The sequence below is a fragment of the Ixodes scapularis genome, unplaced genomic scaffold (assembly GCF_016920785.2).
Source record: "Ixodes scapularis isolate PalLabHiFi unplaced genomic scaffold, ASM1692078v2 PGA_scaffold10__122_contigs__length_95168666, whole genome shotgun sequence".
Lineage (NCBI taxonomy): Eukaryota > Metazoa > Arthropoda > Arachnida > Ixodida > Ixodidae > Ixodes > Ixodes scapularis.
The window spans coordinates 13,065,656-13,087,617 of NW_024609836.1; the positions used below are offsets into that span (position 1 = coordinate 13,065,656).

Below are 21,962 nucleotides of genomic sequence, written 5' to 3' on the forward strand. Positions count from 1 at the left end.
CAGCTCCGAAGCTGTCTTACGCACTTTTTACGATCAAATCAACAAGGCAGACAGCGTCGCTCAGTTACTTGGTATCGGCCACCAATGGACATTTATTTTTCTACGTGCTCTTCTCGTGCGTCCCGGCTTCAACCAGCAAGAAAAAAGGAAGGAGTACTTAAAACAGACCACGACGATCAAGAACGCAGGATCCACAAACACACGAGAAGAGCTACAACGGCCACGATTCTGCCGACCGAGCGAGCTCGGAAGAATATAGTAGGCCTAGCAGCAACATCGACTCGGCGCACCGTTGCTCCGGCGGTCCTTGGCCAAGACCGTCTGTCCATGACCGGCTGGCCTGCTGAATGGAATATGCCCGCGCGACCCTTGTGGACCCTTACCGGATGAGTAGTTTGATCCCTGAACTAAATTTCAGAGGTCAATATTTTCCCCTTGTCATCTCGATCTCCTAGTTTTCCGAGACAGCGGTGACGAACGCTGTCGTCGAAAAGGGACTCTCATTGATTCTATCTCCTTGTTTTGTGTGATATAGAGCTCAAATAAACGCCATACAGATTACCTTCGCCACTCGGTATGTACACTCTGTTATTAGTATGCCATTTTTATTCTGACTCGACGCAACGTCACTGTCGAGCTATAGCAGTTCGTGAAAGCTACGCGATGTCGGTCTAACCTTTCTTTGCCGAGTGTCATGTCAGTATCGAGTTGTAATCGTAAAAGATCGGTCCAGAAGCGCTTACCGAAACGCGGTCTAACAGAGCGAATCCAGCACTTCGATCAAACGCGCGTGTCCGCTCCGAGTGTGAACAGCTATTTGCGTGGCTCTAGTTCAACTATATCCTTTTTAACGTCGGCTCGCAGCTCGCGACTCGCAGCAACTAATACCGGCCGTGCCAGAAGCATGCTCGGGTCGTGTCGTGCAAAGAGCCGCAACGAGAACGAACTCACTGTGGCCAACCACGCTTTGGCTTTCTCCGCCAAGGCTTTGCAAACGCGTTCAGGCCTAGGCGAATTCTGCCGGCACGCCGTATTGCCGCAGAACGGCGCTGCTATTATGCCACAAGTGATGTCACGAGAACTTCCCCCCATCCACCAGATGAGAATTTGAAATCGTTTAATTATGTTTAAAATTAGTTCTCCTGTGTTTTACAGCGCAATATTTATATTTCCGAGGTGGTGCCTGTCCCTAGCCCATATTTATGCAACAAGATCGGCGCTAAAATTTCGTTTCACTACCGCTTTAATGCATGCCATCTCACATCTGTTCGGCAAAAAATAACAATAAATACTTATGATCATGAAATATATTTTCTCTGCTAAAATGTCTGAATGATACCGTCTCCATGTCCAAATGTATCTCCTCAAATGATAAAAAAATATTCGTAATAAGGCCTGCTTATTTACTCAGAGGATGCGAAAGCACAAGTTCGAAGCAGCTGCTTTACTAGTGCGTCAACGCAAAAAAATATAAAAACGCAATTTTTCATGAACACTGGGCAGCAGGCATTTTGCTGCTTTATTCGCCTTTAGAACCAGAACCTCCTCGAAGTGTTTGTTTGACATCTTCGATCGCAGTTTAGAAGCGATTGTCCCCCCACGCGTTTCGCATTTTTCAAGCCTCGGGAATCAGAAACGACTGATAAAATTTCTCGCTGTAGGGTCCTAACGAAAGAAACATCGCGCTATATGTTTGAAGCGGCGTTGTGCGCACCACTCTCTTGACCGCATTCGTCGGCGTTAGGTCGTTTTGTGACCAAAGTCTTGTATTAGCTCGACTCTTGCTGAAGGTTAACAATACCTTTCTGACCTTCAAAACCTCCTTTAAAAAAGAAAAAGAAACGCAGCTTAATGAGAAACAAAAACAAGACAAAGCACAAATGAATGATAGTGAATGCGGCAATAAGGTGGTGATATATTATCACGCTTAAAAAGTAATGGCAAAGTAACCTGCATTACATTTCATTGTTCTCTGTAACGTATTACTTGTATTTTGAGGTTATGTAGGGACGGTGACGCATCACTTTTATTTCCAAGGAACGAAGAACGTATTTCGTTACTTCTTTACGACGATCAAATGCCACCTGAATTTATCTCGATGTTCGTTATCTCTGACTGAATGTGCACTTCGGCTCCAACTCAGCGCGTCAATACTTACAAGTTCTTGCTTTCTATAATTTGGCAAGAGCGAACAAAAGGTACCTGCAAAAAGTTACTTCACCTAGTTACAAGTTACTGGAAAATGTACCTAAGATACAGGTACAGGTAAAGCATAGTAAAAGTACCTAGGTTTGTACCCTGGGTACAACAAAAGTACATAGTTACCGATTTGCACTTATTTGTACCTAGGTTCTTTGCAACCCTGCCTACGTTTTATTTTTCCTTTTAAATTCAGTTACAGGCACACGTTCCACGCGTTCCACTGCTTTTTACTATCCGTGGCAGCAGTTTTAAAAGAATTTAATGTTTTTTTTTTCTCTCGTTTAACTGAGAGATAAGGGTTCTACAGAAGTACTGAAAAATTGTCAGATTATCTTCTCATAAAATTGTAAACGCAAAAAAGTACCGAATATGCCAATAATAATAAACGCTGAAAACCACCGGCCAATTTCCCCTTAACATATGAACAGCGAGAACGCGAAACCGGAGATATATTCGGGACAAATGGTGAATAAAAGAAAACCTTTCATTTGTATGCAAACCGAAACCTTTTAGCTCCGGACTCAACTTGGAAAAGTATCCGTGTATTAAGCGATGTTTGTGGTCTCGCAACGCAGGTAACCTCCACGGAATGCCTGTGTCGTTCCTTTTGCACGAGATGGCGCATTTCGTCACGAAGCCTCCAAGTCTGGAATGGGTGCAACCCTGGTGAGAGAAACAAAAAACAGTTAGAACTATCCGAAAATTAGAATAGAGTATGAAATCGGATGCCGTAATACTCAGTTCCACCTTACGAGTGTACAGCAGCGGACGCTACAAGCCACTTCAGCTAATCCAGCGCTTCGAGCATGTCACGTGACCATGCACCCGTGAGTCGGTGCGTACTCGCGTAGGATTTGATTGTTTTTGATCAAAGTCCTTGTATAAAGAAAGTAGTGCCTTGCTCCATTTTCCTCGAGAATTTCTCGTTCGTTTTTTTTTCTCTGGCACTAAGATATTAAAGCAACACCGTATTATGCCCAAGCTAGGACCCTAGGATTGTCAAGCTTATGCAAAGATACGCGCCTCTCTGGCGAGCTATCTAGGCAGGTAATTTATGCGTAGATGGTACGTAACGTCCTCTGGGTACTATCTTAAGGTGAAATTAAGCGTTATCCGGTTCATGCCAAAATATTACGATTTCACAAATTTCGGCAGAAAAGCTAGAGACAATTTTTATGCTTTGACTTAGAATCTGGTCCCAGATGGTTGCTCTTTAATAGGTTTCATAGGAAATATTTTTTTATATATTGACACTGTAGACATTTTATGCACGGAAAATTAAGTAAGACAAGATTCAGTCTTCATATTCTGTTTTGCCCGAAGTTTTATTTTCTATATTCACTTCATCGCCTATGATCACCTCTCGAATTCTTGACACAGAACATCTGTCAAGCTTATTTATTACATCACGAACTAGACAGCTTATCTTTTCTCTAGGAGGAGGACCGAGATATAATAGTTATTAACGTTGTAAGAAAAAAAGAGTGTGTCTCTGAGCACGCTTAAGCAGCAATCGTAGCCAGTGATAAGCTCGCAGAAACCACACGAGCAGCCTCTTCCCAGATATGCGATAAAGTACTTCCTTATGTCATCGAGTTCTCTCGTCGGCTTATCTCAGTTATGCAGAGTGGAGGCATTATCTGCCGGAGAAATTATTTTTCTTTTTGTTTGTTTCAACGTGTCAATAAAATGTTTAGGCGAGCGAGACCAAGCATTTGGGCCGCGCAACTACCTAGTTGCATTATCAGATATGCTTTTTAAGCATCTTTTCAGCAGCCTTTCTTATGTTTAGTCGTCGCAATAAAAAGAGAGACTAGGGTTTTGTGCAAAACACATTTCAGGTCGCCAAAATGCCATCTTCGTAATGTGAGATGATATTTTTGTTGGACTGGTGGCACTAGATTATTAGAAGTTCAACACAGTTGTGAAGACTCAACCGCTTTTTACAGGTTGTAGTATCCTTAGATTTTCTATAAAAAAAAATCAAAATGTTAACTTCAATTCCTAACCTCGGCATGCGCTCAGAAATGTTTTAGTGCTTGGCTTGCGCGCCAACAAAAACTATTCATTTTTTTTTGCCTTTCAGTGTTCTACGTTATGTATGTATATCTAGCAACTAAAACCAAACAAACAAAAAAGAAAACCCACAAAACGCATTTGTAGAGCGCTGCCGCCTCTTAGCTATTTAACATTGCGTATTCGAACATACTTTGTCGTATAAGGAACTACTTTGAGGGAGCCTTAATTCTGAAGTGTTTACTATCTGGTTTAATACTAACTCAAAATGCGATAAAAATGCTACGACCTCTGAAATGTTGCCTGCTATTGTACCTGCGTCGAGCATGGTCGCCATACCTGCAGAGGTTCAGGTTCTTAAATATCGTTGTTTAAAATAATAAAAAAATCTTTATTTTTGACAGAGACATCCCTGGTTGGGGCGAGACTAAATTAAAAAAGGGGGACGTCCAACCAGGCCCTAATTAGAGACCCAACATTTGTGCATTTCTTTATTTAATGTGGTTGTTGTTAAATTCAGTTTTGTTTGTTACAGGAGTGATGGTTAATAAAACTCTCATGATGCCTTAGAGAATCGTGAAAAACTACGATCCTAAAAATCCTCAAACAAAACAATCAATATAAAAAGAACAGCACAGCGAGACAAGAAAACATAACACCAACAAAAGTACTGAAACGATTTGCACAAAATTCTTAGGATAAAAACACCGAAAGAATAACCTTGAACAGAAAAAAAAATCATTACAAAAAACTTTATTAAAAATTAATAATATTCAACTCGTGCAATGTTGAATTCATAATTCGCGAATGTTGTTCTTTTCTAGCGTCCACAAAGAAAACTTCGCCTTTATCGCGCTGAGGGATGTAGACTCATATGAGAGGTAAGTCAATACAGACTGTACTGAGACCTATGAAACAATTAAATCGTAGGAGTTAAAAGCGTCAATATCGGGAAATATAACTGTAAAACTGGCCTATTAGAAACTAAGTGCGTGCATGTATCTAGATATGGCTACAATTGTAATTTGTTCAACGTCTGCACCTGATAACACGTGACCTTCGTCCTGTGTTAGGTACTTCATCGACCACCTGGGCATAACGACGTTCGGAATGGCCGAGATTGATCGCGTAGGGATAAGGGAAACCATACAGCGCGTGCTGAAGAAGATCAATCCCACGTAAGTCTGACAACAATGTAAAATGAGGTGGCGCAAGCTACCACCCGTTATAAAAGGTATGTCCATAAGCAGAGCTGGCCAAATTACTCATATTTTGTAATTAAATTACATTACTAATTACTTTGCTGAAAATTTCTGAAATGTAATTAAATTACATTACTAATTACTTTGCTGAAAATTTCTGAAATGTAATTAAATTACATTACAAATTACCACAGCCAAAAAGTAATTAATTACCATTACAAATTACTTTTAAAAGTAATGACATTACTTTCGCATTACTTTTGTACACTTTAACAGGCTGCGCCTACACAGGCACAGCCTGTGTAGGCGCAGTTTCAAACACTGCTGGCGGCTAAATTCTCGTGTTTTCTCACTGCATTTTGTGTTTCATGGTGCATGTATTTTCCCGAGAACATTGGAAAGCATTTTACTACATTTGAAAAAAAAAAAAGCAGTAAACTATTTTTGTTGGGTACGCGCGTGACAGAACGAATGCGACGGGAATGTTAGTTTTTTTTTTTTTTTTTTGTTTTCTACGCTAAGTTTTTACGGCGCCGTTCGATTAGCCGCGTGTCAAACGACAAAGCGTTTAGCTGTCGAAATTAATAAACAACAGAAGATAGCCGAAAGGCATGCATTTTTCACGCTCATAAATAACATGTTTACCGATAGACCGAGGAACGCATGCGACTGATCCGTTTCCCACCCCAACCCGGACAACTATTTTTGGAGATGTTTGAGGACCCTACGCGGATTATCTCTGGGAGGGGGGAGAACAATTGTCATTGTTCGCAAAATCGCGTCGAGGACCGTTCCACCAGGGGCCTTAGTTCGACCTACTTCCCCTCCTTTGTTTCCCGAGAATGTCGAGCAGAAAAGCTCGAAGGGCAGAAACTTACCAGCCCTATGTCTCACAGTGGAAGATAACACAGAGAGGGTACGCAGCATGCATCAGGAAAAGTAAGCGGACACTTTTAAGAGGGGCCAGAAAACGTCGAATGCAAAACCGCAAAACATAGGTAGAGAATCGCGCTGAGCGGGTTTTTACAGATCAAGAGAGTGGCAGAAAATGTCTAGCTGATAGCGGGCGCGAGAGTCGCACCAGCCGCATTAGCATCAGCAACATAGCGGCGGCCAAAGAGCGTTTTTTGCAAAGGTGTAGAGGAAAAAGAAAAAGTAAAATGAAAAGAAAAGCGCTCTTGTGTATTGTGGACACAAAAAATATGCCTGGTGTGAAAAAGTAATTAGGTAATTTAATTACAATTACCGTCGCCGGAGTAATTCATTACATTACTAAATTACCTGCTACAAAAAGTAATGAATTACACTACTAATTACTGCAACAAGTAATTAAATTACTGTAATTTCATTACAGTAATTACATTACTGCCAGCTCTGTCCATAAGCTTAAAACCAGTTGATACAAACGTGTCGAGAGTAAGTACAGAACCCATTAAGGAGTAACTAAGGGCGATATTAAAGCATGAAATGCTGGTTAACGGAGCCCCTACCGTGCAAGGGGTACCTGTGACAGGAGATGTTTGATGAGTAGCGTCACCACAGACCCCGAGCCATGCGAGTTCGCCCGCCCATGCTAGGCTGTGCGTGGCTCTCACGTGTCCGGGGACAAGAGCATCCTGGTGGTTGGGTCGAAATCGGGGTAGGTTTGAACCCTTCGGGGCTCCCATTGTCAAGGCAATAATTTATTTATTTATTTTTTCATTCATAATGCAGGCCATTTCAGGCCCAAGCAGAGTGGGGCAACAAGAAAGAAAAAAAAAACACAACTAAGCAGAGTAAACCAACAAATGTGGAACACTGGAGGTCACAAAAAAGAAAGAGAGAAAAAAATATCCACAGTTTCAAGGGGGTATAGATAACACAACAATGGGGCCACTGATAGCGTCTTGCAATAAGTGCAACAGAGCACATAAAAATAAAGTAAGAACGCTAGTGACACGTTGTATCTTAAAATCATCACTACAACATTATTGAAATATAACCAAAAAATAAACAACATGCGAGCGCGTTAGAAATGCGAAGAACATGCATCAGCGAATTGTTCTACGGTTGTACATGCAGCAATCCCGTCAGCTGAAAAATTCCATTAATCTACAGTTAAGGAAAATAAAGAAAACTTGAACACATTGGATGACGATCTGAAGGGTCGATTGTGGTGCGAGTTGTTTATTCTACTGGAGTGCTTGAAGGGAGGGAGCAAATACATGCATAGGATCGATACCGGTTTGCCTGTTCGCAATACAGTACAAACGTTTTAGCCTAGCTAACTTACGTCGGGCGCACAAAGGTTCTATGTTTGACAATGACAGCATCTCAGTGATAAAATCCGTCTTTTTGTACCCGCCGTACACAAATCGTAGGCTCTGGTTTTGTATACGTTCGATTTTAGAAGAATCAACTTTGGTATAAGAATCCCATTCTACAGTAGCGTACTCCAACATTGGCCTTATTAGGGTTTTATAGGCGGTTAGTCTAGTGGATATTGGTGCCAGCTCTAGTTTTCTTCTAATGAAACAAAGTTTTCAGAAGGCAGCTTAGCATATATTATCTACATGCAAGCTCCAGCTAAGGCCAGAAGTGAGCTTTAATCGCAGATATTTCACGGAGTCGACATTGGAAACGGTGGAGCTATCAAAAAGGTAATCAAAACTTGAGAACTTTTTCCTTAGTGAATGTGATCGCTACCGTTTTTTTTTTTTTTTTGTAGATTAAGCTTCATTTGCCATTTCTCGCACCATTCAGACACTGAACACAAGGCGTTGTTGAGCATAACCTGGTCCTCGACACTCTCCACTTCCGTATACAAGACACAATCGCCAGCAAAAAACCTGATCTGGATTTCTTTTTTATATCGTTCACAATGTCATTTATGCAGACAAGAAATAATAACGGGCCTACGACTGATCCCTGGGGGACACCGAAAAAAAACGTCAAGGCAGGGAGAACAGGAACCATTAATTTCAACATATTGCTTCCGGTTGTACAAAGAGCACTTTATCCACTGCACCAAGTCTTTATTAATACCAGCTTTTCTTAATTAAAAAAGTAGTGCATCATGGGGACCAGCGTCGAAGGCTTTCGAAAAGTCGATAAAAACCGCATCAGCTTGCCCTTTTTCATTAAGAAGCCTTGCTAACTCATGCACGGTGCAAACGAGCAGGGTAGTGGTAGAGCGATTACGCCGTAGACCATGCTGGGAGTCAGTGAAAAAATTGTCGCTCTCGAGGTAATCAGTAATATGCTTGTTTACAATGTGCTCAAGAAGTTTGGAAGATATGCAAGTTAAAGATATGGGTCGGTAGTTCGAAACGGAAAGCTTATCACCGGCCTTATGGGCCGGTACTACGCGCGCGCAGAGCCAGTCGACTGGAACAAGGTTTTTTTCGAAAAGGACGTAAATATTATACAAAGAAACATTGACATCCACTCAGCACACCTCTTCATGAATGCAGCAGGAATGTCAACTGGGCCAGACGCTTCTTTTTAATTTCTAAATTAAGTAACATATCAAAGATACCTTGGGCTGTGACAGTTAGGTCAGACATGGGAATAGAAGAACAACTTGAAGGTGCAAGGTAGTCTACTGCGTTTGTTGGTCTGGTAAAGACAGACTAAAAATATGTATTAAACTCGGTACTTATATCCCTTGGAGTATCTATGACTACATTTCGTATTTTAACTTTCTGAAACACTGCACGTGAGGGAGACAGATATCGCCAAAATTTTTGAGGAGAATCTCGCATTAAGGTAGCGAGAGTTTGCGAAAAAAAGGCTGTTCGACCCTCCATAATTTTTTTCCTCAAAGTAGAACACAGATCTTCAAAACTCGACGAGTTACAAGCCTTTCATCGGCGGAGTCTTTTAATGCGCCTTATAAAAGAAATTACATCTCTTGATATCCAAGGATGCGGCTTCTTAATGGCTATTTTTTTTTTTCGAAACAAAGCGCTCGATGCGGTAACTGTGTCTCTTAACATCTGCCAAAAGAATTCTGTGTTTCCGGAGGAATTGCTGAATGCATCAAATCTTGTTTCAAGATAGTCGAGTATACTGACATCATCTGCTCGGCGAAAATCCCGTATTAGCTTACGAGACGGAGCTTTTGCTGTAGCCTCGGGAAAACAAAAAACTAGCGATACAAGATCGTGGTCTGATACGCCTTTATGTATGCTGACCTCGCAGGGCATAGAATGACCCATGAAAGCTAAGTGAAGTATAAAACTTCTTGTTGGTGTAACCCGCGTTGGCTTAGTAACAACCTCTAAAAGGTTTACGTTGGAAGGTAGGTCAAGTAAAATTGACTCTTTTTGCGGATTTGAGGTGGTTAGTCCAATTTCAATCGATTATTCCAATCGCTTCCAATCGATTCCGGGAGCATTGAAATTACCAACAATATCTTTAGTTCTATTTCGACCTAATCCAGATAAGTAGACGTATAGCGTTTCCAAACTAATGACCGCATCTCCACGTGGTGAATGATGTTGATTGGGACGAAGCTCTGGTAATGCTGATGATACTGATTTTTTCAGTATCAGTTTGAGCATTTGACCGCAGCGCCCTCTAGTCTATAAACGTTGAGCCCATGCATGCAAGGTTTAACGCGATTATATACGCATTTGACTTCAGCGCTCTCTCCTGTATAGACGTTGAGCGGCTACATGCAACGTTTCATCCATGACATCCCCAGCCCTTGAGTTACTACCACATCTCAGAGCCCCCTACTCGTACCGCAGTCGTGGCCGAATGGTTAAGGCGATAGACTAGAGGTGCATTGGGGTTTCCCCGCACAGGTTCGAATCCTGTGGAATGCGCAAACATTTTTTTTTTTTTTTTTTTTTTTTAGAAGACAGATCGGGATGGCAATTGATGTGAGCACGGACGCCGGACAAGGCTAGACCCTAAGGAGCTTCGCCCCTAAAAGACACCAGGTGCATTTGGAGGCCTATAAACAACGCCAAGAGCAAACACAACTTTTCCGACTTCCACTTTGCACCACAAGCTCTCGTGGTTTTGAATTCCTTTTAAGACAGAGCGACAAACATTGTTTTTCGCAATGACAGCCACACCCCCGCCTCGGGATGAACGATCGTGTCGTATTATCTGACGAGTCGGAGGAACAAGTTCACAATCAAAAATACCCGAATGTAGATGTTTCCGTTATCGCTGTTATGCCAGAAGCATACTCGTATAAAACACCCTCGACGTCAGCAAGTTTCTTCAATACACTTCGCGCGTTAAGTAGTACCAAGCAACAACCTGACGACTGTCATTCATTGCGTTCAGGTGTGTGGCTTTTTTCATTATTTATCTGAACTCGACAATTCACACGCTCATTCCAAACAAAGGTGTCTCGATATATGTGAAGTTTGTTGTAAATTGTAGAACTTTATCGCCGTTGTCTGGATTTATTTTTTAACGACTTCCATAGCTTTTTTTTTTTTTTTTTGCAGAGTTTTCCAGCAGAAATATTTCCCCAGAAAAAACCGTGAACCTTTCAGTTTCGAGCAATTTTTCAGTGCTCCTTGACGTTCTTTATAGCAAGCACAGTTCATGATGACAGGCCTGATTTTCCCTTCAGCCTTTCCACCAAGCCTCCCGCAGGGGGCACCTGTGAAAGCAGGTGTTTGGGGAGTGGCGTCTCCACGGACCCCGAGCCATGCGGGTTCGCCTGCCCACGTCCGGCTGTGGGTGGCTTTGCCGTGTCCAGGGAAAAGGACATCCTGGTGGTTGAGTTGAACCCGGGGTAGGTTTGGACTCTTTGGGGCCCCCGGGTGAGGCAATACACCACTTTGGCCCCCGCTTCCCGTAGGCGGGTGTCCTGGCTTGGCTCGACCAGGATGATTCAGTCAATCGCCATAACTTCTACTATCCCTTCTGATCTTTCATTTCTATCCTTTCTTCTTTGTTTGCTCTCGTACTCCTTTTATTCCCTTCTCACCTTCTGGAGGCAAGGGCCAACCTTGTGTGGCGACAGATATTCTAATCTATAACCACACCTTGGGCATCGCACCTGGGCAAGTGCTAACAGATCAGCAGTTTCACCAAAGCCCAGTTCGTTATGGTCTGTTGACTGTTGCCTCAGTTGTGCTCGATTGTGGGCGGCACACCGCAGGAGCCGAATTTATTTTCTTATTTCTATGGGTACCAAAGTTAAATAATTTTTGATCAACCCTCGAAAAGGGGTCATACCGAAGACACAACAAAAACAAACGCAACCCTTCCAGCTATTTTTATCTTTTCTAAATTTCTAATATTGCACTCGGAAAGTGAAGACCAACGACTTGCCAAACTTTCCCCGTTCTTTGTTGCGACTAGAGACTGTCATCAAAAAATGCTTCAAAGCAGAAAATCTTTCATCTGGTAACCTCCTTGTGGAAGACACTATCGGAGAGCAGAGCACAGCACCTCTTGAACTCAAGCGAGTAAGGAACTACAAAATACCGTGACTCAACACCACTCACTGAACAGCACGCAGGGCATCAACTCCGAAGATGATCTTCTTGAAATTCTAATAGACGAGATCCTCGAAGAACCCGTAGATCAAGGAGTCCCTGTTGTACGATGTATCACCCTCTTTCGCGATGGTGAGGAACGAAACAAGAAGCACATTGTCCTAACCTTCAACTTGACAACTTTGTCCCCGGTCTTGACAAGCAGTCAAGACCGGGCACCTGAACTGCAAGGTCGGTTCCTACAACCCCAAACCAAGGCGTTTGTCCCGCTGCCAACACTTTGGGCATGGGTCACTCACCTGCAGGGGAAAAGCCACCTGTGCTAAATGTGCAAGCACCGACCGAACCAACGAAAACTACGGTAGTGCCACTATCTTTTGTGTGAACTGTCGAGGAGCTCATCCATCATATTCGCGTTCCTGCCCCCTCTGGAAGCAATAGAAGGAAATTCTTTCTCGGACGACCAAAGACAACATCTCGGATCCGGAAGCTAGAAAGCGATACTGTTTCCTATCCAAGGGCTCGTTTGCTGATGTCGAGCGAAGGGGACTTGCGCGGTCAGCGGTGTCAACAGATGACCTGCGCCTCCTCTCCCAGTCCTCCGCCACCTCATCGAAAGTGGCGCAAGCCTTTTTGTCCTCAGAGCGAGAGATGAATCCTGGCTCTTAAAGGGACAATGAAAGCAATTTCGGAGATCTTTTTGGCGATTGAACTGGGTTCCAGGCACGTCTCAGGCCACGTTGGCCAAATTTCAGCCGAAACCGGCGCTTGTGTGCCGCGCAAATCAATTAAACAGTCGCGGTAATAATCGTACCGGGATCGACTGGGGCGACGCCCCAAGAGTTGCAGGAGAAGCCAGGAGAAGCGGAGCTCACGTGACCGATGCGGGGCCAAGGAGCGCGACGTCACAAGAGACGCGTCAGCGATTGGTCGAAACGAGAAACGTGCCCTCAGTCACGTTTTAGTTCGCGATTTTTAGAAATACGGTTCTAATTTCCGCTTGAATAACCATCAAACGTATAAATCGGATCGGAAATGATTACTAAACCGAAAATAAAGCAGCATCATTGTTTTTTTCTTTGCTACGCTGGACGCGAAACCGGCAACGAGCAGCTATGGGCCAACAAAATAAAATTAAAAAAGAACACGGTACTCGAAAGATTTTGCAAAATGGTAGCTGTAGATGGCTGTTCTAACGGTCGACTGAAGACCAGTATTCGTTCGGGCGACGCTAGTTTTCACGTGTAGGTAGCTGTTCGTGTTCTTTGACGACAAAAAGAGGACGTCCGCGGAGGAACCGGATCCCGGAACAGCGGGATCGCTGCCGCTTTCCCTTCGGCATCTCCCCCGCGTCCGTCCTTCGGCATGCGGGCCGCTCGTTGCAGGCTGGGCGGTCTCCGTCGGGTGATGGCAGTGGCCGCCACACACGCACTCCCGTTCCGTTGGTGTTCGGTCACTGAACGGAAGCTCGAACTCGCTCGCGAGAGCGGCATTCGTCCATGTTGACAGAGTCGGCGCAACGACCGCGCCACCGCGCTGCTATAACCCACCGCGGTAACCAGAGTCTCGATCTCCTAAATACTACCGATACCGACTATTCACACTTGACGTCACTCCCTACGTCACCTCCATTTTCGGAGGCCCAAAAACGAGACTGGAAATGGTTCAGTTTCGGTTTCTTTACTTCTTTCGTCGGCACATAAATACGCGTCATAAATGTCTACAAAAAAATTGGGCGGCATGCTATGTTCCCAAAAAGCATTAAAACACCATTTTAAAAAATTAAATAAAATCGTCTTCATTGTCCCTTTAAGCGAGGATTCATCTTTGAGGCGCAGGGGTTTGCACCCCCTGCGCCTCAAAAACCCAGCCGCCTCGAGGTCGGGGATTACCCCTTTCTCACCTCTGGCTACCCTCGGAATCCCGGTCAGCCGTCGGAAGAGCAGACCCCTAGGGGCGAGCTTATGGTGGCACCAGCTGAGCCTATGGACGAAACTGGGCCTAAGTTCTATGATGGTAGATTCAGCGTCTTTATCTTCGGCGTCTGGTGGTGACACTAGTCGGCCAAAGGATACGTAAAAAAAAGTACCGCGGATCAAAATTGGCTTTAAGGTCTAGACTTAGGATTTTCATCTTGTCCCATGCATGATGGCAAAAGTGTTCCTTGAATAAGTGTCGCGAGTTTCTTCGTAACTATGTCAATGTATACTCTCTGCTAGACCCTCATGACCCATTAGCCTTTTGTCTCCAAGAAGCACATTTGAACGATAGTCATTTCAAAATCATAACGTATTTTCAGGTTTTTCGTAGGGATCGTCTCCTTTCATCGCACACTTCTGGTGGTGTAGCTATAATTGCCCAGCGATCTACTCCACGTTTTGAGGTTCCTTCGAATAGAGCGTTAAAGGTTGTTGCAGTTCGTGTCCCGTCTGACCGATTGATAACCGCCTGTTCTCTCTGCGTTCCCAGGAGCTACCCCACAACTTGCGAAGAGCTTGAATTTCTTCATGACCACTTTCCAAACCAGCCCTAATCCTTGGTGATTTTAGTGCCTATAACCCTTTGTGAAATAGTGGAAGACGTGACACGTGTGGCTCAATGCTAGAACTGTTTCTCTCCTCCGCAGTTTTATGCTTGCTGAACAAAACGGAGCCAACAAATTTCAGTGCCTCAACTCGATCCTTGACGTCGAGCTATATCTTCCTTAGTGACCCCACATTATTTCCTTTCCTGTTCTGGGATGTCGATCATTATCACAACGAGAGTAATCATTTTCGTATAATTTTGAAACGAGTACATCCACCTGTCAAACTGCCCACACGAACTCCCCGGTGGAAGTGCGAGGATGCAAACTGGTTTATTTTCAACCAGGCGACACAGGTTGCTCGCACATCTTTTAACGAACTGTCTGTTCACGAAGTCACCAATCTGCCTAGCAGTCACATACTTCATGCTGCAATGTTATCTACCCCCATGACGTCACCTCACTTATTTCGTCGTCCTAAACCGGGGTGCAGTACCGACTGTAAGGAATCAAAGATAAATCAAAACAGAGCATGGGGCATTTTTAGCCGCTATCCCACAATGAACAACCTAATCAGCTTCAAGATAATAAAGTCTAGCGTAAGGCACATCCGCCGCAACAAAAAGCGCCTGAGTTTTCAAGGACATTCTTCTTTTATTAACGCTACAGTTATCAAAGATTAACTACAGGATTAAATTAATAAAATCAATGGGCACTACCGCGCTTTTCCAGTACCGCTTCTTTCTTAAAATGGACGGTGCCCAGAGAGCCTTCAAGAGCAGGCAGATTGCTCGGGAACAATTTCAGCTTGTATCGAGTTCCCAGTATTCTTCAGCGAATTTCTTGACACATAAGGATAGGGCCGATCTGTCCGAACCCTCGGCGGTACCCGGGAAGCTGATAACTTTCTCCTTACACTGAAGGAGCCGAAACGGGCGCTTCAAGAAGTAAAATCTACGGCTGCTGGACCAGGCCGAATCCACTATCATATGCTTACCCAACTTCAACCCTCTACACTCGATTTAGTCCTGTATCTGTTCAGTTGCATTTATAGTTTTGGCATTTGAGGCCGGATGTTAGCTTTCATTCAGAGCTACCTTGCGACTCTTACTTTCCGAGTCAAATTTGGCACAGTCCACTCTCAAAAGGTCTGCCATGAAAACTGAGTCCCTCAAGGAGGCATCTTGAGTGTCACACTTTTTATGGTAAAAATGAACTCGATATCCCGAGACATCCCATCGCCTGTTCAGTATTTCCTTAATGTTGATGACCTCCCAATATCGGTCTCATCTTGCAACCTAGCTCTGTGCGAACGGAGGGAATCTGCAGGTTGGGGAATCTCATGCCCGTGTCCGCAATTTTTCAAGCAAAGCCCTCGTATTCCCCATTTTTTCGTCCGGCAAAAAAACAACTTAATATAAAAACAAAAAACCGCGTCTGCGAGAAAAAAAAAATTAAAAAAATACCCCCCCCCCTCCCCCCAATTAAAAGTAAAATAAAACCCCGGAAAAACTGAACGCTATCCACAACGACGGAGCGATCTGGAAAAAATAAATATAAATTCGGAGCCTCTTTTTTTTTTTTTAATGCGGTCTTTGTAGCCTACGCAGAATCACCTGCATGTCAATTGAGCCTTAGGGATAATCAATTTGACTGGCGAAACTGACAGGCCTGCCATTCGAACTTTTCACGTTGAAATAAATCACAATATTACGCGTCGCTCTCACGGTGGTTTTGATCGTAATTATACGTTTACTTTCTCTATGCTACCTGTCGTTGAATTCTGCAGTATGTTCGCACATAGTTCGTTCTAAATGATTTTAATGGAAAAACGGATATAGAGGTATCGGAGCGATACAAAAAAGCCAAACTTCCTCGAGTTGGCGAATGCCCTCGATGTTTATTCGTGTTACAATTAGTTTTTGCAGTACCGTGTACAATACTGCTAAGCCTGGCGTGTTGTTTTTTGTTTCTTTAGAGGAACGAAATCTCTACACGTAAGCTTCGACATTGATTCCATCGATAAACTCATCGCTCCGAGCACGGGAACTTCAGGTAAGCCTACTGAGAAAACTGTGCTCTTTTTACAATATCACATCGGCAATGACCACATCGAACTGGCTTAAATGAAAAGCCGAAATTTCATTTGTGGAGAGCTGCTGAAATCTTTCCGTGAACCGTTTAACTCGGACAGGAGCCCAGGTTACAATCAAGCAGCATGAAAATTGTATCACCACGGTGCTCATAATCTGTGCATTCACCGACCAATCGCACGCAGTGATGCGCCGCCAACCTTTCTTCCGTACCTGTTATCCGGAGCTGAGTAAAGCATGTGTCTTAATTTATTTTTATTGACTGGATACTCTATGCCTTCGTGGGCTCTCCTGGTAACCTGCCAGTATCTAAAAAAAAGTGAAAGCCGTTTACAACTCCCTGTAATGTCGAATTGGAGCGCAGCTCTTGAGGAGGAGGAGGAAAGGGTACTGAGGGGGGGGGGTAGACCTCTCCTCCTCCTCCTCCTTCTTCTCCTCCTCCTCCTCCCCTCATTCTTTAATATGCTCCGGTGGGGTCGCCTGACCTCGGGGGGGGGGGGGGGGGGGGGGGGTCCACGCGACCTCGGGGAGGGTGCCACGTGTCTTCGGGGGGTCACGTGGGGGTCACCTTTGGGGGTCACATGACATTGGGGTGACCTTGGGAGAGGTCACGTGGCCTTGGTAGGGGTCACGTGACCTTGGGGTGACGGTTACGCCGACGCCGAAGCCGCTCAAGCCGGAAACGGGTGCCTAAGAGTTGCGCTCTAAAAACGAAATAGGTTTCTTTTTTTTTTCTACCATCTCTTTACCTAGCGATGAGAGTGGGGGGCGCGGACGCAGGCGTCACTGACTTACTATTTTATCAGGTGTGCTACACGTGTATATCTCCGGCTATATACACTGTATATATATATATATATATATAATGGGTAACTGCCCATTACGTTGGTGTTTTCAGATTTCGGGCTGCGTTCACTGCATTCAGAGTGAAGAGCGAGGCGACCGGACGAGTTTGCCTGGCTGCCAAAGCGTGTCTTCTGATGTTAAAACTTAAGACAGGACAAGGACACGGACAAGAGCAAGAAGGTAGATGAACAAGGCGCTGACTTAGAACTAAAGTTTATTCCTGCTAACATCAAGTATAAATACTGAACGTCATGACAAACAAACAAAGATAAAAAAGATAAAAAAACATGTAATGGACGCCACGTGCTCCTTAGCCACCGTTATGCGCTGTCACTTTGCGTCGAGAAAACAAACGAAAACGAGCACGTGGCGTCCATTACATGTTTTTTTTTATCTTTTTTTATCTTTGTTTGTCATGACGTTCAATATTTATACTTGATGTTAGCACGAATAAAGTTTAGTTGTAAGTCAGCGCGCTGTTCGTCTACCTTCTTGTTCTTGTCCGAGTCCTTGCGCTGTTTTAATTTTTAATCATGAAATACCAACTAGCCCAAACTTCCTTGTTAGTCTGATGTTAAACTCGCGTAGGGCTTTTAGCGCGCTCTGGCGCGCTGTTTCGAGAGCGCGTCAGGTCGGGTGGTGGAAAAAGAGCGCGGTGACGCGATCGCGTGCTCTATTCCGAGGGCTTTCCTTCCTCCGAGAGCGCTCCCTGGCAGTCCAGGAAGCGCTCTCGGAAGGACCTTAGGATGGACCTCGTGATCATGTTGCCGCGCTCTTTTTCCACCACCCGATATGGCGCGCTCTCGAAAGAGGGCGCTAGGGTGCACTGAAAGCAGCATTCGAATTCACCCTAACTTTTTCCGCGTTTTCTTTTGTTGCTTAGTGTTGTGTTTTCCGAGCCGTAGTCTGCTCCCGGCCTATACATGGCGAAAATAAATTTTAAGGAAAAAAAAAAAAAAAACATACGTGGTGGATAGCCGACACTCAGTTCATAGTCCACACTCAGGTCATAGTCCGCACGAAAAACGTCTCAAACGCAGCACGTCTTGACATATGCCTTACTTTGTTAAAGCAAGATTGTTTTGTGCATGAATGATCACTAATACACGCCGTCATTCACAAAATTCGTCACGTCTCGCCATCATGAAATATCTAGAAAACAAAATCTTCTCATTATCCGCATCTGCCTGCACCCCGTAGCAAGTAAAATTTTAACAATGTATATTCCATGGCATAAGGTTCGGAAAATACGGTGCGTAAAAGATGAACGAGAACAAAATAGCTCAACTAGCCATCTTACCATACTTATACCCGTGCCACGCGGGAAATTTGAATGACACTCACAACGAATGACATTTGAGCGGACGGCCAACCAGCGCGCGACACTCCGGGCGTAGCGCGTTCCACGAGCGACAGATTGCGAGCTAATTGGCCGATCACACGAATGTCATTCATGGTAAAAGGCATTCGAGCTGCCCGTGTGGCACGGGTATCAGTTTTCCTGTTGTTCCTTTTTCTGCTCTAGCCTTGTTTGTTTTCACAATATTATGTGTCTGGGGCACCTCCGTCATGCCATGAGACATTTTTCTGCGCCAGTGATGGAAAAGCATTTGGTATCTGTGCGCGTTCGCGTCTTGAGCGCGGATCAGAGATGTGTCGCTGGTCACTGGCATTCCTCTCTTCGCTTAAAGTATATAGATAAAACTTTCTAAAGACGCTGGGACAGTGGCTCGCCGTCTTTTATCTTTGACCTTATTTGCATTGTGACGGCAGGGTGAGTTTGCGTCGCGTTCACTCTGAATAAAATATTTCAGTTATCGGAGGCCTTACAATGCGAGAAGCCTTCGTGATTGCCGAAGAGGTACACCAATCAGGTGAGATTGTTCGGAATGACGTAATTTACACCCAAAAGAATACTGAAGTTTGATATTTTCGATCTCCATCTCGAAACACTAATAATATATGCGCACCTAGCACTCGCTATCTGTAAAAGAAAAAAAAAGTGAGTTACTGTGGGTTAGATTTCCATTTGTTTATTATTATCTATAAGTAATTACATTTCCAAACACAATAATTGTCATTTTTTTCACTTCGGCTGAAGTACTATATGTTGTTCATAAACATGCAGGGATTTTTAAGTAAACTACTAATTTAGCATTTGTTGTTGAATTGTAATTATGGGTCACACTCAGTCTACAATTTGTATTGCATATCGTGTTTTAAAGCGTAGCAATTTTATTGTAGCTCAGTGGCAAGACTGAAGGAAAGAAGGAAGATAATATTCAATTGTTTTCTGTTGCTTCTGTACATCATGCACCTTGTAGCTGATTTGTCAAGACACCCTTTAGTCAACGCAAGGTCCCGATGGTCCATAATATCAAGTTGAAATATCTCATCGTCGTTTAAAATTCCGGAAGGAGCAGGAAAATTACCAGGAGCTTCATAGGTGTCTTTATTACAAAGAGGAACTGTTGCAAAGGCTACTGCTTGAACATGGGTCATCAAACATATCACGATGACAGTAACGGATAACAAAGAGCAGATCATAATTTAAAAACAAAATAAGTTGTGTAGGCGCCGTGATTTCTTCCTTTATTTCAACTTGTCTTTCGTAGCGAACGTCTCTATGCGAGATTACATATTCTCCGTTCAACGTGCAGGACAGCTCAGGGTCCTAGACCTGACAGAAGTCAATCCTCGGCTGGGAACCGTGGAAGAAGTCACGCGAACCGTCGGCTGCGGGGTGGACGTCATCAGCGCCTTCTTCGGAAATCAGAGGAACGGAAATCTGCCTCTCGAAGTGGACTCTGCCGTTGTCGGAGAAAACGCTGTACACAAGCGATCACGATAGTACAATACGTTGTGAACCATCGGGGATGTTTAGTTCGAACAATGGTGCCTGCAGTGCCTCTCCGACTGGTGTGTTTACCACGTCCTCAAGTGTGGTCTTCCTGGTTCACCCTGATGACGTCATGAAAGTGTCACGCTGCTGCTCGTCGCGATCATTTGCAGTGGCACAGCATCGGAGGTGGATCCGATAAGCAAGCGCCCGTTCTGCGGCAGGTCGCCCAAGCTGCGGCCAGACAGCCGATGGAAACCACAGCAGACACGAGTTGGGACACCGCGACGACGGCAACTCTTGCGTTAGGTTCTATATTTTGACGGAACTTTTACAACCAACCGCCAGGATTGTGTCATTCGACAGCATGACACGCCAGTTCCTAGCTGCGGGGCAAGTTGTTGCCATTTCGGAACCACTTACACTGCATCGACAGGATAGAGGACGGTAAACACACCATTCGAGGACGTGTTAAAGGCATCGCGGTTAGAACGAACTTTGGAGGATGAGCGCCATGTCGAGTTCCCAATCATTGTTTCTCAGTTGGTGGACTAGTTATCTCGCTTTCAACGCAAAGCATCATTTGAATGTCATTGTCTTTATCAAAGTGTAATATGGGTTTGATTCCAAAGAGGGTTTCCTAAATAAACTGAGCGACAATCTCAGCGCGAACTTCAGGTTTTTTCGTCAATGATAGTCTTTAGTCTAAAAAAAGGACATCGATTTTTTTTTCGCGTTAACGGTGTCGCACTTTTTACATCAATTAATCTGACCGGAAAACAACATATTCTCAAAGGTCTCACTCCGGAGCATCATCAACAAACTGCGCTTTGGAACTCGGTTTTGGGACGCTAAATGCAATAAGCCGGAGTGCAAAACGGTGCCTGTAAAACGTACCACAATTTACGCGCTGGAAGTTGATTTAAAAGTTTTGCTTTAAACAATACGTGAGCGGCAAAGAACGAGGCGATTAATCCTGGGCGACAAACCAAAAGTCAACTCTGAGCGAGGGCTTGACCGATTTTGCTCCTTCCTCTTGTGTTCTAATGAGTCGCTGCCTCATAGTCGAAAATAAATAAATAAAAACGGCTGCCGCTTACCCGAAAATAAAAGGTTATTATCCATTGTATCACTGCTACATTTCTTTTCCAGCCTTTTTCACTTTATTGCCACTGCGCTATGAAGCCTATCTCAAGAACCACCGCCCTCGCGGATTTTCGGAGCGTCTAAACCATGTACGCCGCTCGACCTTGTTAACGCGAACAAGCGATCAGCGGATTTTCCACTTCTTATACTAAAATCTAAAACCCCAGGCACAGTGCTCATACATCATGCAAAAGACAGTCTGCAAACACGTCTGAGGCATGGTCTGTATGTGTTAATTTTGTTTATGACGGTCCTTTTGCATTGGTCGTGCAAAAGCTGCCTGCGGACATGTTCAAAGCACACATATATGTGTCAAGCAAACATATCCTTGAGGCATGTCCTCACATAATTCTATCATCATGTCTGTAATGAGCACAGTGTCTCTTTTTTTTACACTGTGCGAGTAGTGTAACTGCGGCTTAAAGGTTGCTGTCAAAACTACAGTGGCGGTGGAAAGTACTGACTTACTGGAATAACCCAAGCGGTCAAATTTGGTGCTCGACAATGTCCTTTCAAAATAACATATTAAAAATGTCAGTGTTCGCTTTAACCGTGTCGCTGAGTGTGCATACAGCAAGCGAAAAACTTGCGTCGCCGTCGCCACTAACCTTCTTATGACATCCCTAAGCTACTTTCAATTGA

The 21,962-nt window shown here is 44.1% G+C and overlaps 1 protein-coding gene across 1 annotated transcript in view; it reads left to right on the forward strand.

Moving 5' to 3' along the window:
• LOC120843141 (arginase-1) overlaps positions 1–20,186 on the forward strand; it is a 58,736-nt gene extending 38,550 nt beyond the window's left edge. The window contains exons 5-10 of the mRNA XM_040214371.1: positions 2,778–2,868; positions 5,043–5,099; positions 5,292–5,396; positions 16,375–16,451; positions 19,150–19,209; positions 19,996–20,186. Of these exons, the coding sequence (XP_040070305.1) occupies positions 2,778–2,868; positions 5,043–5,099; positions 5,292–5,396; positions 16,375–16,451; positions 19,150–19,209; positions 19,996–20,186 (581 nt within the window). The remainder of the gene's footprint in view (positions 1–2,777; positions 2,869–5,042; positions 5,100–5,291; positions 5,397–16,374; positions 16,452–19,149; positions 19,210–19,995) is intronic.
• Positions 20,187–21,962: the final 1,776 nt, after the last annotated feature.